The sequence below is a fragment of the Synchiropus splendidus genome, chromosome 3 (assembly GCF_027744825.2).
Source record: "Synchiropus splendidus isolate RoL2022-P1 chromosome 3, RoL_Sspl_1.0, whole genome shotgun sequence".
In the NCBI taxonomy this organism is placed as follows: domain Eukaryota; kingdom Metazoa; phylum Chordata; class Actinopteri; order Syngnathiformes; family Callionymidae; genus Synchiropus; species Synchiropus splendidus.
Genome location: NC_071336.1, coordinates 29,953,220 through 29,969,817, shown reverse-complemented (window position 1 = coordinate 29,969,817; position 16,598 = coordinate 29,953,220). Strand labels below are relative to the sequence as shown.

The 16,598-nt window shown below is 45.9% G+C and overlaps 1 protein-coding gene across 6 annotated transcripts in view; it reads right to left on the bottom strand.

The window, feature by feature from the left end:
• Positions 1-16,598, bottom strand: part of arhgef4 (Rho guanine nucleotide exchange factor (GEF) 4) — a 58,964-nt gene that overhangs the window by 32,161 nt on the left and 10,205 nt on the right. Inside the window, exons 1-4 of one of the 6 annotated variants that reach the window (XM_053858620.1) lie at positions 15,349-15,795; positions 4,317-7,706; positions 3,822-4,058; positions 3,432-3,558 (exon numbers count right to left, since the gene is read on the bottom strand). In XM_053858620.1, the coding sequence (XP_053714595.1) occupies positions 3,432-3,558; positions 3,822-4,058; positions 4,317-7,706; positions 15,349-15,387 (3,793 nt within the window). In that variant the 5' untranslated portion in view covers positions 15,388-15,795. Of the gene's footprint in view, positions 1-1,702; positions 2,279-3,431; positions 3,559-3,821; positions 4,059-4,316; positions 7,707-8,904; positions 9,114-15,348; positions 15,796-16,598 lie in introns of those variants that run through there. The other 5 variants (XM_053858619.1, XM_053858618.1, XM_053858621.1 and 2 more) reach the window with 5 other exon arrangements.

Below are 16,598 nucleotides of genomic sequence, written 5' to 3'. Positions count from 1 at the left end.
ATCCAGACCTGTTAAATATTTGCATTATTATTTTTTTTTTCCACCAAATACATATAGAAAAACAACCATTATTGATCAGTTATTATGGGGTTCTTTCGAGTGAATTTTTGGTGACCTTCTAGGATCAAATATAATCAGGCTTAACAAGACACATGCAATACATTATTATGATTTATTAGTGACAAATATGTTGTTAATACTATATGAATAAGTAGTTTATTTAGGGTGATATATGTTCCTTAATCTAAAGTTATTATTTTTATAACGTTCCTCAATCTAATGTTGTTATTTTTTATAGTCAAGAAGAAGCAACATAAATGTAATGCATGGATATTTTCCTGGTACTGTTGCATTACAGCGAACTTCAGCCAATCCCAGCAACACAGGGGAAGAGCCAAGGACATCCTGAAACAGCTGCCACTCAGTCAAAGGACACAAGTTACCACACAAACACCACACACATTAGCTCCTTATCGCTTCATGCAGAGACTAGTTTAGCACAACTGCTGTTGGAATGACAATCACTTTTACATTTCACCACTTGATTTAAATACACAGTGTCTCAACCAAGCGATTTGATGCCCACACCACTATAACAGGCCACTTCCTTTGCAGGAAGGAATCTGCACTATTATTCGTGATGAAAATATGAACGTGTCAAAATTCAAAAATGGATGAACATAATAAATACCTTCAGAGTCGCTATTTGGCCAGAATAAAAACACAGATGCTGCAAAATGGCTCTTCAACCCCTGAACAAAAGCCCCTGTGAGGGCACACAAACGCACCATTTCACTGTCACTGGGTTTTGTGCCGAGTGAGGACTTCTGGTCGCCTCCTGTTACTGACATACCATGACAAGTATTTGGGGAATGTAGGGTGTTCTACAATGTAGATGTGGATCATGTACTGCGTCTAGACTGGGCCTCAAAACTGACAGCCTCTTATCCCATTCTGCAAAGGTCACTCAGAGTGAGTTTAGGAGTTAATCAGGTGACAGGATTGACCTTTCACCTCAGTTAAATCCACAAAGACTTTGGAAAAGTACAGAGTCGAGATCCAGCAATATTAAAAATCTCATATAGTGTAGATTTCTGGACTATTGTTTCGAGGAGTCCGGTGACCCTCCGGGCTCCGCGTGCAGAAGACGGCTTCAATATTTCATAAAGTCCTGCCAGTTATGAACAGTAGCGAGGAAGAGATTCCAAATCTTGCCTTGTTTTATGATCTTGGTCTGTGATTTCACACAGGATGTTAATTTTAGCCTGATTTATTTTGGGAAAGTTGGGCCCAGCTTTTGATTGGCGACAGCACAAGCGCTGATTGTTCCCTTCACTCAGCTGTCATTTAAATGAGGGGACCGAATGCACTGGTGAAACCCCGCCCTCGCCCCGGGAGCCTGGCTTTTCTACCTGACGACAAATCATTAGGCTTCATCTGCCAGAGACAGACACATATTGTCATCGCTGCAGAGGAGACTGTTCAAAGGGACAAAGCAGTTGGCATTTTCTGGCTTCATCCGCAGGACTAGAAAGCTGAGCAGCCAGATCACCCAACCAGAGACACGGCGGGTGTCAGTGCACACACACACCAGCACGCACACAACGTTCCTCCAGTCTGGCTGAGTTTGTGTGTGTGTGTGTGTGTGGCCCCCGGTAACGACGTCAAGAACATGTTGTCGCCACGAACCTGCAGCTCTTACCTGTTGTGGAGTGGAGACTCTCTAAGCTCCAATAGCGAGACAGGACTCCTCTCAGAGTGCCGCCCAGGCTGCCTCCTCCTCCTCCTCCTCCACCTCCACCGATACATCCACCCACCCCAGGACTGGTGTCCACCATGCTGTCCGTCACTACGCCTGTCGGGCTCCCTGCGTCCGAGTCGGACCCTGGCGACAGCCCGGAGCTGCCGCTGCTGCCACAGCTGCCCCTGGGCAGCGGCACACCCCCCTCCTGCTGGGTCCGCATTCTGATGGCAACGAGGAGGGGATGACGAAGTGCGCGGGGGAAAGGTGAGCGCAGATGCAAAGGAGGCGCGGCGGCGGCTGAGCAGGTGTTCCAACTCCCGGCAGAGACAGGAGGAGGAGAGCTGGTGAGCTACAGCTGAGCTGAGGAAACTTGCTGCTTCCTCCTGCCAGGGACAGATGAGGAGAGCTGCAGCAGCCCTGCCGGCATCCCTTCCCCGCTCTGGTCCGGCGCTCGCACAGTCACTGCCTCCTCTCCCTCTGCTCGCTCGCTCGCTACTCGTTTGCACACCGCTCCATTTCCTCACATCAGCTCGCACAGTCCATCTCTCTCTCTCTATCTCTCTCTCTCTCTCCCACTCTCTCGCTTCAGACTGACATCACTGGGGGCCCTGCAGGGGGGTTCTGGCGACAGCACGGACGGCGCACCATCACTGTAGGAGGAGAGACTGATCACAGCCTGCCATCACTCCTCCCCCTGCTGACGCTTCCGCTGTCATTCCACACACAGACACAACACAATATGATCAATGATGACTCCCCAGTGGCCGTAAATGCCCCACATATCAATTGATGACAGAGCCAAAGAACAGAAAAACACACATTCATTTCTGAGCATGTCTCCAATGCTCCGACTAAATGAACTCACCCAACTGTTTTGACTCGATTTGGGCCCCCTAAGTAACCTGCCTTGACAAATATCCATACAGTTCAGTTGACTTAAGTCGTTAAAGCTGCGTGTTCCAACACGGCCACTAGAGGACAGCACGTACTTTCTGTCGCTACTTATAAGAGTTTTCAACGTCATGATGTGGCATGAATGAAACGGATAATTTGAGAATCCACTGGAACAATATTGGTTTCAGGAATTACACATACAGTGAGGCGGACTTCACTCTAAAAAATTTGGAAAAACACTGTTGTAGAATTCTTATCTTATTTTCACTGGTGATGTCAGTAAGAGGTGACAAAGCATTTTCTGCTGAAACATGCTATGACGACAGAGGACTCAGGGAAGTAAGGTGACCTTTTTATTAGGATATAATCTGTGAAAATATGTATGATTTAAAGACCTAATATGTACGAAGGTGAGCGACAAAAGCCACTTTCCTCCGGACTGTGAACACAAACTGAAACCTGTGTTGGATTTAAAGAAGGTCAACTCACACTGCCCAAAGTTGACTCTAGTGTTTTTAAAAATATGAAACAGTATTACTTTAGTAAATCACATGTGATGTTGCAAATGTGTTATGTTTTTGTTTAAATTCATGAAATGGCCATTTGGACCGTGTTCCCGCATTTTCTGTTTCTGAGTTCAGCATTGGCAAAAGATTAAACCACATTCGCTGCAACATGAGATATTCCTCCCTCTGCTAGTTGCACCTCCTACTTGTCTTACAGAAATTGGAGTGTAAGTTGGAACAGTGTAAACACAACGTACAGCAAACAGAGTGTAGCTGTTGCTACTTACAGAGAGGAGCCATGTGTCTTCTCCACCCGAGGCAGTCCAGACCCACAGGTGTGCTCTGTGAGATGCACTGAGTCTTGAGAGAAATCCCCCCGAAGTCCTCGACCGCCCCAAATGTTAAATCAGGAGTCTGAAAGAGTCGGATGAAAGAAATTGACAGATTCAGTTAGAGTATCAAGGGCAAACACATGCACTGAAAACACTCCAGTCGTGCTAGAAGATGGTGAGAATATATATATACAAGCTTCAGAAGAGACGTGAGGAAAAAAGTCAGTCTACTGAAGCCAAAATGTCTAGAAAGAAGCAAGCTGCCCATGCGGAAAAGAGAAATGAGGCGGTGGACGAACGAGAAGACGGAAAAGTGGCATCCCAAGTTCGGAATCGTCATCTTACTTTAGCCATGTTTTCAAGTGTGGTGATGTGCCCCAGACTCCCTCTGGTGGATTTCCGTTTGTATCGCTTCTGCTCCTCGATCCACAGGTCATCCGAACACTTCCTTGTTGGCAGCTGACCTCCATGACAACCCGAGCCCACCCAGGTGTTGGCATTCAGCAGCCCAAGCACCACAGGCAACTTCCCCTTTACCTCTGAAGGGTCGCTCTGCTGCGCAACAGGTTTTGCGTTGCCCTTCTGGGTGTACAATTAGCTGGTTAGCGTCTCTTCAACATATCATTAAACACCAGTATTATGAACTGACGGTCTGTTGTTCTATTCCAACGCTTGATAACAAAACAAACACGGAAAGTCAAAATCTAGATGATAAGATCTCCTACTCCTTGCTCCTTTGACGGGGGAACATGGTCGTTCCCAGCAGCATAGGGCAAGAGGCAGGTCACTATATTAATAGACATATCATTTTCATAAGCATGTCCTCACAGATATGCTTACCTCAAATTCAGTGATGGAGTCACTGGGGTACAAGCTGATGTGAGACTGGCCGACGATCCGGTCGACAGAGGCATCCAAGGGGCAAAGACTCATACCAAGAGGACTACAAGAGGGTTTCAAAGTCTTGGGTCTCTCCGGAGGGTCAATCAGCCCGTCTATGCTCAAAGCTTGGCCTAGAAGTATGGGGGACACGGAGCAGGACCTCGAGTGAGGGTAGCGAAAAAGCTTACGTTGGGAAACCGGCCTCGGACTGTGAGGCTTTGGGCTCATGGGCCTTAAAGGAGTCTCAGCCAGGGTCTCATTTGTCGACGCATGGCAGCATGTAGCAGAGCGAGGACGCGTGTGACTGGACAGCGGGACCACACAATCCTCAAGACACAATGAGCCACCGGAGGACGACATGATGGATGTCATGCTCTGAGTTGAACATTTGACTTTCTGACTCACACATTTGCACCAATGGTAGTTCTCTTTACCAACCTCCTGTGGAGCCGCTCGCTTGGAGATTGGATCTGTGTAGCAAAGAGTTCTGGGAGAGCACGGTGAGCCAGGGTTGCTGGACCTGTCCAGTAATGGTGAGGGGGCTTTGTCGTATCCCACGTCACAACTCTCCCTCTCTGGTTCTGAGGTGGTTCTTTGAAGAAGCTCTGCCTCCTTTGCTCTTCTTAATCTCCTCCACGATTGCTTGGTTTTCCTCACGCTACCCTGAGCCTCATTCTCCTTATCCATTGAGCGAGATTCGAACAGGCTGGAAAGAGACCTGTGTGCTTGTGCAAAGCGCATGCGGATGTTTAGACTCTCGTTGCTTTTACTCCTTTTGCGTATGGGTTCATTGGGTGGCCGGACCTGCGTGGGCAGGCTCTCAGCAGGGCCTTCAGAACTCTCTGCTACACTCTCTTGGTTGGTTGAATGGCAGATTGGACATGAGGCTGAAGATAAGAAGCCACACTCATGATCCTCGTAATGCATCTCATCTGCACTCTTCAGGATGTCTTCTTGGAGACAGCAGTCAGTGTCCGAGTTCCTCTCCAGAGGACATGGCTCAGACAGAAGACTCTCACCGGATTCAGGGCTTACATTGCTGCTCCTTGACTGATCAGATCCCTTCGCTTTTTTAGTAGAACTTTTCTTTCTAAATACCATAAATTTGGTGCATTTATTTTGAGCTTCGTTACATTTCAGCTGACTATTCTTCATCACCGAATCATCATCCATCCCATCGCCCTCGCTGTTAGTGGAGCAGTAAGAAACAGCATCAGGGGTGACACTTAAGGGTCTGAGGAACTCTTCGCAACAGCTTTGTGACGCAAATGACGGTTGAAAGTCAGCATTTAAAGACATTCGAGCCACATCTTCCCACTCTGGCACAGTGTGCGGACTCTTGCGATGCAAATATGCCACATGATTATCCGACATATAGTCTTTGTTGCCGCTTTCATCCATACGATCTCCTTCTAAAATGGTCTCCAAATTGTTTGCTGAATGCACGCTCAGAATGATATCAGGCTGGGAGTATTTCAGCCCGTTCGTAACAGGAGCCTGTGAATGCCCCCTACTTCCCTCCACAAGTTCTGAAATCTCGCAAGGCTCCTGTTGAAAATTCATTACTGCTTGATTTGTTTCTGAAATGGCACCGTTCGATTCTAAAGCTGTGACCAAGCTACTAGCCACCGTGAACTCATCCACATGGTTCACCTGACAAATGCAATCCAGATCTTTTCTGTGGGGTTTATAATCCAATGAATTTTGAAACGCCGCAGACACCCTCTGAGGTCTTGTGGCAGTTTTAGATAACAGTGTTCTATTAGTCAGTCCTAAGTAGTTCTGGTGGTCCGTCTCCACTTTGTCGACCACTTGTGTATCAACATCCGTGTTGTTGTTTGAGTCAGAGAGATGAAAAAAATGCCCACTCAGTTCTTGGATTGTCTGATCTGCGCTGCCCAAGGCTGGCTCACGCTGGGATTGCGGATCACCCGTATCACCACCAGAGCTATCGGCTCGCACTTCCAGGTCCTCATCCCAGGGGGCTCTCCAAGAATCAACCTTCTTTCCTCCAAAGTGCTCAGACAAGGATACATTTGTTCTGGTCCTGCTTGAACCAAATGCTGGTTCGAAAGTGTATGATTTCACAGGATTGTCTAGAAGGTGTTCCTCAGAGTACTGGCTTGAGTGAGCGTCCACTTCCGTGAACTGGCTAGGCAGCTTCCAGTGAGGCACTTTTCCGCACCTCCTCACCTTTTCTTGTTTTTGGTTGTGGCCAAGCCTTTCCGATTGTCTGCGTGACGTAGGTTCAGGTGAGACATTCGGAGCGGAACTCAGGTACGGTGTGCTTGCATCTGAGAAAGAGGATGTTGCGGTCTTTGTGGAGAATGTGATGGAGGACAAAATTTCATGGACAGCACCAGGTGTACTTGACCTCTCTGTCGAGTTTTCCACGTAGTAGTCATCCAGAGAAATTCCAAGGCCACTGTCTAACCTTCGTGATAATGAATCGATTTGTGTTTGATATGCACCACAGTGGTTCTGATGCGGATCAAGTGATGAGTTTCTTGATTCATAAATATCTGCTTCAGTAGAAAACGCAGAGTCTCTCAGCTCAGATCCCAAAAAAGTTCTTGCGTCAATGTGATCTTGGACAGGAAGTGTCTTCTCATCAGTGTTTCGTCGTACAGTATGTCGATATTGCCTGTCATCCCATTCTTGGTCAGGCGTTAGTGTATCACTCCATGGACAAAGATTTTTTTGCGATTCATATGTCTCATTCTGAATAAGAACATCACAGTTCCTCCACTGTAGGTCTGATTCCCCTCCCAGATTGGTCTTGTGACTTGTCTCCTGGTCGTAATTCAAGCATGTCTCCAAGTCTGCATATTCTTCAGTTGGTAACTTTTCGTTCTCCTCCGTTGAGTCTGAAGATGATGGTGACGTGGCATCAAGATGGCGCTGATCATTGACACTCAAGAGCTCATTGTGCTGGCTCTGAGAAAAAGCCTGTGAGTCGGACTCAAGGTTTTTCTCCCCTAAATAAGACTGAATCCCACACGAGCCAAACTGTCTGGTGTGAGACTTCACAGGGAAACACGAATTCAACTGATTATGTCCTTTCCTTACAACGGCATCCAAGACGTCTCCTTGATTATATTTAGGTGGCGCTGACTCTCTTCTCCGAGCCTTGCTCTGTCCTTCACAAACACTTCGGAACGATGACTTCTGACCAACGTAGGTGTCCTCAAATTCCACAACGTGCCATGAGTTGGAGGTGAAAGAATTTGATGTGTCAGATCCACGTATTCTTCCTTTGCACCATTCTGAGGAGTCAGCTCCTAAATCTCCATCTTCAAGCCCAAATTCCTCGGATAGATGGGAGGCGTCGACAATGGACTCTTGGGGCTGTAGAGGAAAAAGGGAAAGGAAATTACCACACAGTCCCAATCTTGCTACTGATCCCCCTTAAAACACCTGGGATCATGAACTTGGGCTAAGTTCCACAAGAGAGAAACTGACATGAGCGGAACAGACAAAACAGATTTCTAAATGGTGGATGTCATCCGCATTAGAGGTACAGGGTCAGACATTAGTAACAGCTTATGAAAAACAAGTTGAAACTAGAATGAAGTAAATGTTCTAGGTAATGGAGACTATGTGGGCTTGGGAAGTTGTAGCTCATCACAAAGAGGCCCTTTGGACAATCATCTGCTCCTCTTTGCAGAAGCGCCTTGTCAGGACGGTTAACCCTCCTAGGACCACGGTTACATACAGGTCACCAGTCGTTTTGGTTTTTTTTATAATTACTTAGTTGGGATTGTTAAAATGCATTTTTGTTTCTGTCACATTTTCCTTCAACTATTTTTTTCATATTTACAGTCACAGACTTTCACCCCTGGACTTCAACGATCCAGTGTTCCTCCCTGTTGACAAGACGAATGTCCAGTTTTTTTGAAACAGTTGCTGAACCAGGTGCTGGGTGAGACACAACCTCAAAAATGTGAAACAACACCAGCCAACTAGCCAATTACTCAACTAACAAAAATGAAATGTTTCAACGTCACCATGATGGATTTAGAAGGCTTTATGAATATTTCTAATTATGAACGTCAATTTCTAACAAGGATTCTCAAGTACTAGACAGTGCCTTCAAAACCATCATCCACAATAGATAATATTTTATTAACTTTGTCAGACCATCTTACCATACCTGAACATTCATAACATCTTCTAAGTGATGTTTTGTGGATGTATTAGCAATGTAGCATAGATGAGAGCTTAAAGTTAAGCAAACTCACTTTGCAACTCACTTTCTAGCTGAATAAACACTGCTGGACCCAAGCTCCAAAACTGTCTTTCAGTTTTTTGCCTCATTATTCAGACATCTTTCATACAGTAAATGAATAATTTAACTCACACCGATCCTTCAGAAGTTATTGTACAGCGAAGCACTGGTGACTCCTGTTGACAGTCACATGAGCACCAAGGGTTAAGGTCAATGAGGGACTCAAGTTAATAAGAAAAATGGCACAGTAAATTTGAATTATTGACGTGCAGCGTCCTGCTGATATTGCTTGATGTCAAGTGTCAGTGTGTCACTTACTATCACATGTTTAAACGCCAAAGCTGTGTCCAGCAGCAGAGCTTGAAAGCGAACCATAAACCAGCTCAGCAAGGCTCCCATATTATCCGCCAGAAACACAGGTCTCTATGCACACATGTCCCCCTCATACATGGCAGTCGCATTTCCAAGAGTCTGTCTACAGAGAGCGGGATGTCCAGGGGCACCAATGAGTACTCCTGCCATTCTCCCAGGAGGAAAGAACCTGACTGCGACTTGCATGAGAAAGCTGTGGCTCCGTGTGGCCGCCAGCTCTTAATCCAGCCTAAAAAAGCAACTACGTGATCTTACAGGTGTAACAACAAGGCAGGACACTAAGACGGCCAGGTATAAACACAGGAGGTTGACCCCAGGTGGTGACTTGCCACTAGATCTCAGTGTCCCTGGGATGCTTAAATCTTGAATGGTGGGATGGGGTTCTGGGACACCCAAATCAATCTACCGCACACTGACGGCAATACTACTGAATATTACTCCGATGATGTTATGGTTTATTTTGAAACGCAAAAAAAACAAAGAAACATTTAAGATTTTTCCGCCACTTTACGGCGCAAGATAAAGTCATGCAAATCTCCGCTGCTCCCTTAATATGAACCTGGCCACCACAATCCTCTTGCTCCGGAGGTGCATGGGCCGGAGTCAAGCACAGAAAGTGCAGTCATTGGTTAATCCTGCCTTGCTCAATTGACGGTGTTATTTTCTCCTGATTAATTACGGGTGAGTGTCTCAAAGCGGCTTAAAGGATCAGCTGAGCTCTGTTGACGAGGGGCGTGGCTGAAGAGGTTACAACCACTGACTGACAGGAGCCAGAGATGACTGGAGGTGACAGACACCAGTCCTCCGTCGCCCTCTGGAGCCCGACCTACAAGTGTAATGACGATATTGATTGGTTTTCACCTTCAACACCCATCTCACAAACCTCACTATTGGAGTTGCGTACAAATATTTGACCTATGTGAAGTAGATATGAAGTATGCATGTGTTGACAAAAAAAGAGCTCAGCCAGAGGGCAAAATAAAACATTAAAAAAAAGCTCTGAGATTTCAAGGTTCTTGTGGGGGTTGTGTTCTTAAATAGGGGGTCGGTCTCTCCACCACCAGTGCCATGGTACCACATTAGCATAGCTAACCAAACTGACAGAGACGACTGTCAATGAGGTCATTACGACTCACACTTGACTAGAAATCAATGGGTACAACAGAGATCAGCCCCTACAGCAGGAGAAACTCAGCTTACAGGGAGCGAAGTTCCATAAGGATCATGTTCTTAGCTAGAAGGCGCACTTCGCTCCTATAGTGCTGGCGAGAACCCTGAGTGTCCCCTGGAACCGGTCGACCACCAGAGTTTTTCTTCTGCAGGATAAGGGGGATCAAAAGGTCTGAACATCTAGTATGGATGTCAACCTCCTCTGAGGAAAGCAGTCTGGCGTCGGGTCCACGTTCAGAGTTGGGGGAAGTTGTGATGAAAGCTTATTTGTTGAAACCCTGATGGAGACAAATCTCACAGCCAAGCTGTTACAACTGGATGACTTCACATCGACTCAATGTCCATTAAGCTGCTCCAAAAGTGTTGAGCAACCTTTGAGGATAATCTGCCAAAACATAGTGGCCACAGTTCAGAGGGATTACGAGTGACCTCGGGGAAACAATACGCACACTTGTTTGTGTATATTTTAGTTTGTGAAACCATTGTGATGGTTGGAGGAAACCAGAGTTCACAGAGAAAGTCCTCAGGATACGGCGGAGAATGCTCATCCCAGACCCTCAAGCTAGATGTAAAAACCTGCCATAAGGTAGCCACACTGACCACGACTCCACCACACACACTTACAAGTCAATTAAAAACCTGACACTCATAAAACAATAAAGTCTTCTCCTCGTTTGTTCCTTGAGAACAGCTTCCTGCGAAGTGCTGCCTCTTCTACCCATGACTATAGTTTTATTTATGTGTCACAGCGCCAACTGCTGTCCTGGAGGTGGTAGGTCCAACATAATACATTTGTGACTTCATTGTCATCAACATATCAACACACAGTCCATTGTACAGACCAGTGGTTGGGAGCCTTTTTGATTGAGAAAGCCAAAATATATAAGTATTTTAAAATGTAATTCCATAAAACCATTTAAGAGGTTGTGGCTCCACCACCACAGCCTTCAGCTAGGCAGGCAACAGAAAAAAAATGGCAAGAAGAAGAAGTAATGTGAATGAAAACAGCACAGTTTAGTACTTAACTGTCAATAAAACAGCTGTTATTTCATTGGTCTAGTGACGTTTTACCAGTGACTGCAAGCTCACATGGCTCTATCCAATAATCCGCAAGGGGTTTAATGATGTAGGTTCAATACTGTGTGTCGAACAGGAAAGGAAATGTCGCTATTCTTTATCTTTCCATTTAATAACTTTTTTTGGGTTCATTTAAGGCTATTCTACTACATTCTGATGATGGAATTTATCATTGACACCTGACAACTTATATAACAGCAACATTTGAATCATTGAAATTGTATATCTATTATCAAGCTGTCAAGCTTCTTTCCTCCCAAATTGAATTGTAGTCTTTGTGTTTAACGCTTCAAAATGTAGTATTCAGTCAATGACATCATCAAAAAATATGGACACGCATCTGGCCAATGGACGTGGCCCTTACCTCCACCTGCATGGGTGTGTCAGTGAGCAATAGTTTGGGCACTGAAACCATGTCTGGTTGTGTGAGATCGGTTGTCAGAACTGGTTTTTAGTAAATATTAAGCAAGATAAAGTAGAACATTCCTCTCATGTAGCTTGACAGACAACAGTATTCTGCCATACTTGTGGCACCAAAAAGTCCACCCACCCCTTCACACGTCATCACTGCTTATGTGAACAGGTTTCTTTTTGGCACAGAAGGGTAACAAGCCGGTGACACATATTTATAGTTAAATGCTGCTCATGCTTTCACCAATTGTGAAAGTAGAAAGTGGCAAAAACAGACAAACCAAGTAATAATACCAACAGTGGTAGTGAATAACAACGTAGACAAAGTTAGCGTCAACAGCTAGACACAGTCCAAGCAATGCTATGTCCTCACAGAATTCCTGGCCATCAACTCTCCCTCACCCCGCTGGGTTTGGCTAGCATACCTGTCCTTGAACTTGTTGCTGACCTCGGTCTCCAGAAAAACTCTTTCAGCACAGAGAGAAGTCCAGTCTGTCAATATTTCTCGCTGACTCCTACCAGGGCCTGAACAATGTGGCCGTAGGTGCCACAGCCATCTTGATGGGCTCGGGCCCCGCAGGGACAGCTAACTATTGTGCAGCGCACACACACTGACCCCACATGTTCAAACAATGGTAATCTTTCTTTTCTGACACACAATAAAGCTCATTTTGATCCATCACTCCTGAAACCCTCGGAGCAAGTTTGACAGTGAAAGACAGCGCCACCACACTGCCGTCAAACGGCCAGACCATAAGAATAACAACAAAAAAAGCCTTCAACTGGAGGGTGTTTGAAGTTTCCCTCTCATGTCTCACTTACTTCTCCATCTGTTTGGCCTACATGGCCCCCTCCACCGCCCCCTGCAGCACAATCCTCTCCCCTCTTGTCACAGTGCTCTCCAGGATTATCCCACCAAAGGAAACTGAGCCGTGTCCAGGAGCGTACTTGTTGGAGGAAGACTCCAGGGTTGACTCACTAGAATTTGAAAGGTGATTTTAAAGTTGACCTAATGCCTGGGGGAGAACCCTTCTCTGCTGACATGACAGTATTTGTCAACAGCAGTCAGAGAACACAACTGTGAGACCCAAAGACTCACAGATGAGATGAATCTTAACTTCAGAACAGTGTGAATAAATATTCAAATATGTTTACAGCGGAGTGCACAAGGGCACAAGCGCATGAGTGAAAAGGTCAGAATCGACTTGAGCACATTTGCTTTGCTAAGTGGCGAGCAGCGAGAACAGAGAGAACCATTCAGCGCTCACACTGACAAGGCATTATCGAGCCAGAGCCACAAAACAAGCCGGCTCATTATGTGCCCGGGCAGTGAAGTGAAAGAGGGAGAGAGAGAGAGGCATCAGTGGTGCGGCCCGTCCGACCTGAGACGGGAGCACTGACGGGAAGAGGCTGTCACATGCTGGACGGAGGACGGGTCACTCTAGTTTGGAGTCCAATCTAATGTGGGAAGCCAGCCAGCAGCTTCAGATGATGACGGTTCAGACAACATTTTCACTTGAATGTCGTCGTCCAAACCTCCATACAGACTGGGATTCCAATTGCAAAATAAGAAGCGTCAATGTACATCACTAGTTTGTCTACTGTGATATATTGTTTCAAAGTTCCAGTCTCCTCTGAGTCAGGCCACCACATCAGAAGCTGTCTGGGACTCTGATGTGGCTCATGTGGTCACCCAGAGTGACAGTGAAGCCTTCAAAACAATGAGAGCAGCCTTTGTCGCCCCCTAACGGCGATTATCCAGAACAGCAAATTATAGAGAAGCGGCAGCCCCAAATATATTCGAGCTTTTTTCAAATGAGTTAAAACCTTAAATCATGACAAAAAAAAAACGAGTCTCCTCAACATAGCTGCTGTGAAATCAGATTTACGTCTCCTCAAGCTATAGAGGACGACAGTTCTGGTCCTCCATTAGATCACTTTCCATGGAAACACGGCACAAAAAGAGGGTCCGCCTCACAGATCTGGATCAGAATACCAACCGCAAAGTGTGGGAAAGAGGCGCAAAAAACCACATGGGACTTCTATAGAATTCATTGTTGTGTCTGCCACACACTCACAGACCCAAGCGCACACACTCTTTAAGGGCGTAGACAACAACTCTGTTTACAATAAGACCACGACGTTTGAACTCCAAGTGAACACAGATTCAGCTGTGATGTGTGTCTAAAATGCATGAATAGTCATGAGATATTTATCCTAGTTATGAGGATTTAAATTCACATTATTATAAGGTCTCAATCTTTGTCCCGATTCTTAATTACCTTCATTTTGCCGGTCTAAAGAAGTTGTTCAAAGCCTCCCTCACGACACCCTGGAAACTAAAACTTCTGAAGTGGTAGAGTGACCTCCAGCATAATGAGGGTGTAATTACATGCTGAGAAACCGGAGCAAGATTTAATATCAGCGACGCTTAGCTGCTGGCTTCACCGACAACAGTGCCACAGACTGAGTTCTGGCCAAAGGAAGAGTATGTGAAGCAGTTTCTCCCTGGTCACTGCGTTGGACACTCTAGCTGGCAACACTTCACAGACCAGCGATGAATATTACTGACCTGGTTCAAGCTTCAAAACAAGCTATTGTGGAGAAATGTTGCTACCAATAACACTTTGGGAAATTCAGTGGTGTCTTCAAGAGAAGAGAAGGACAGGTCATTTGGAAAAGTTTGGAGACAAAGTAAGGGCCGGAAGATGGTGAGAAGGAGAAACAATGTTGGTCCCAAGAATATTGGAGGAGGAAGACATAATGAGGCTAAGATGGAGGAGGCTACCTTTGCGTCCCTGATGGGAAACTCTGACAGAGGAAACAAGAGAAGAGTGTCGCAAAGTCAGACTGAAGTCAGCACCTTATAAATTTCACAATTTAATTTCTCTTCAAAGTTTATCCAATTTTGTTTATGTAAATTGATCAGATTTTGATCAACTGAATTCCACTATAAGATGACTTTTTGATGTAGCCATAAGCTGAACAATACAACCTCATCTTTAAGGTGTATTCAGATTGTGTTAGAGGAATTAAACATGAATTCATTCATAATTGAACATTGCATAAAGGTTTACAAGCCCGAAACCAAGCAAAATGGAGGTCAATATCTGTTGAGCATTCTGTGTCGGACTGCTTGTACGACAAAACATTCCAAATTCCAAACCCAGCAGGTTTCACGTTCAGAGGTAGATGTGTTCATTTCACTCATGTCCATTACTTACTACACTGCTGCGAATTGTAGTTTAAATAAAGACACCAAAATTACACCAGGATTTAGGAGAAAAATAGATCTTACAAATGTAACTTGTTACAGAAAAGTTTGCAGCCGAGGAGGAGCTTAGTAACGATAAAATAAAATGCTACATAAGTAGAACACAACAGTGTTTGTGTTTCCAGCAGACAACAGCTGAGGACTCCATATTGTGGCTCCTGATCCTCTTTAAAGCTGATCACACGCTGGTTTGGCTACCTCCTCTCTGCCTCCAAGATGATGAGTCACGGCTCCACAGAACCGAGCATGGACTTGGGCATGAGGTGCAGAGCTAGGCACCAGGAGAGCCTGTCGCACCACATTACAATCTAGTAGCTTTAGTGTCAAAGGAAGCACGTTGTGTCAGACACGGGTCGAGAACTACGCTGTGATGAGTCTGGGACGCTGCTAAGGGGCACTAAAGGTCGGTGTAGGGTCAGTGAGGCAGCAGGTTCTGCTGGACCCGAGGAAAGACTTACCTGGAAGATGGTGTGCAAGAAAATCATTGCACTCAGCATGTTTCAAGATGTCTGCCGGGGGTCAGTTGCTAATCCGAAAACCAGATTTCTGGGCCCATCTTCTCCCCAGTTGGAAGAGTATCTGCCTCAGGTGATTCGCTGGAGGCGAGGTGCTGAAACAACCACTTGTTTTGGGCTGCAGCAGGACCAGCTGGTCAGGATCTCTGTACAGTAGCTGGTGCTCCAGGGTCCAGAGGATGGAGCAGGTGTGTCAGCAGGCTCCTCTCTCTTCACACACTGTATCCTTCAGTTAACCCAGTCATCTCACCTAGCGTGAGACATGTGAATCAGCAGGCAGAGCCTCGTGTCACTGGATCATGCCGCGCTCCAGGAACGGGTCTGAGTCCGGTCCAATGGGCCAGTAACTGCTGACTGCAGCAGCAGTTTCCTTGGTCAGTGGCTGACCCCGGTCCTTGTGTTTCCACCAGCAGCTGCTTCACCACGGACAGCTATTTTAAAAAAGACTTAGCCCAGATCACAGCAAGCAACGTGGAGAGGGGAGGGGTTACAGCTTAAGCGCAGCACAGGTGCTGGAGCACATCCACTGGCTTCTGCAGCGCCCGGGAAGTTTGAGAGCTAAAAAAACCTCTTCACCTGCCTTCCGTTCAACTTTTTCCTCAATCTTAAAGGAAATATTAGACGTTTTTATTGTCACGCTAAGCCATTACAGGTGTCCCCTTGAACTCCAGGGTTAAAGTGACCACGTGCAGAGTGGCGTGAGCTTCTCGAGGAACAATGCAACTGGGCTTAATTACGTAAAGCCTATTCTCAGCTCCTCTCAGGTCCTGCAAATAAATGAAGGGCTCAGCAATGTTCTCGCTCTTGTCAGATCTATTGAAGTACAGTGTTTAATATAAATATAAGGGAGGGCCCAGAGAAGGAAAGTCCCGAGGGGGGTCTGGAGATGGACACAGGACTGCAGCTGATAGGAGCTCACCAACTGCAACACGAGGAAAGCTCAGTTCAGTACCACATACTTCCATAATCCTCTGACATATTTGAGACTTAACATGGACAATCATAGTCTGGCTTTCTGTTGCAAAATAATGACTTTGGAAACAATCCACAGAGCCCTGCTCCGAATGTGGGTATGTTTCTGACCCAAAGGTCTAATAACTGCGGCCAGCGTTTCTGAGTGAGCACAAACAGACCAAAGTATTTGAATGGCAAGACATTCACAAACTTGTGAAGACACTCCAACTGACTGTCTT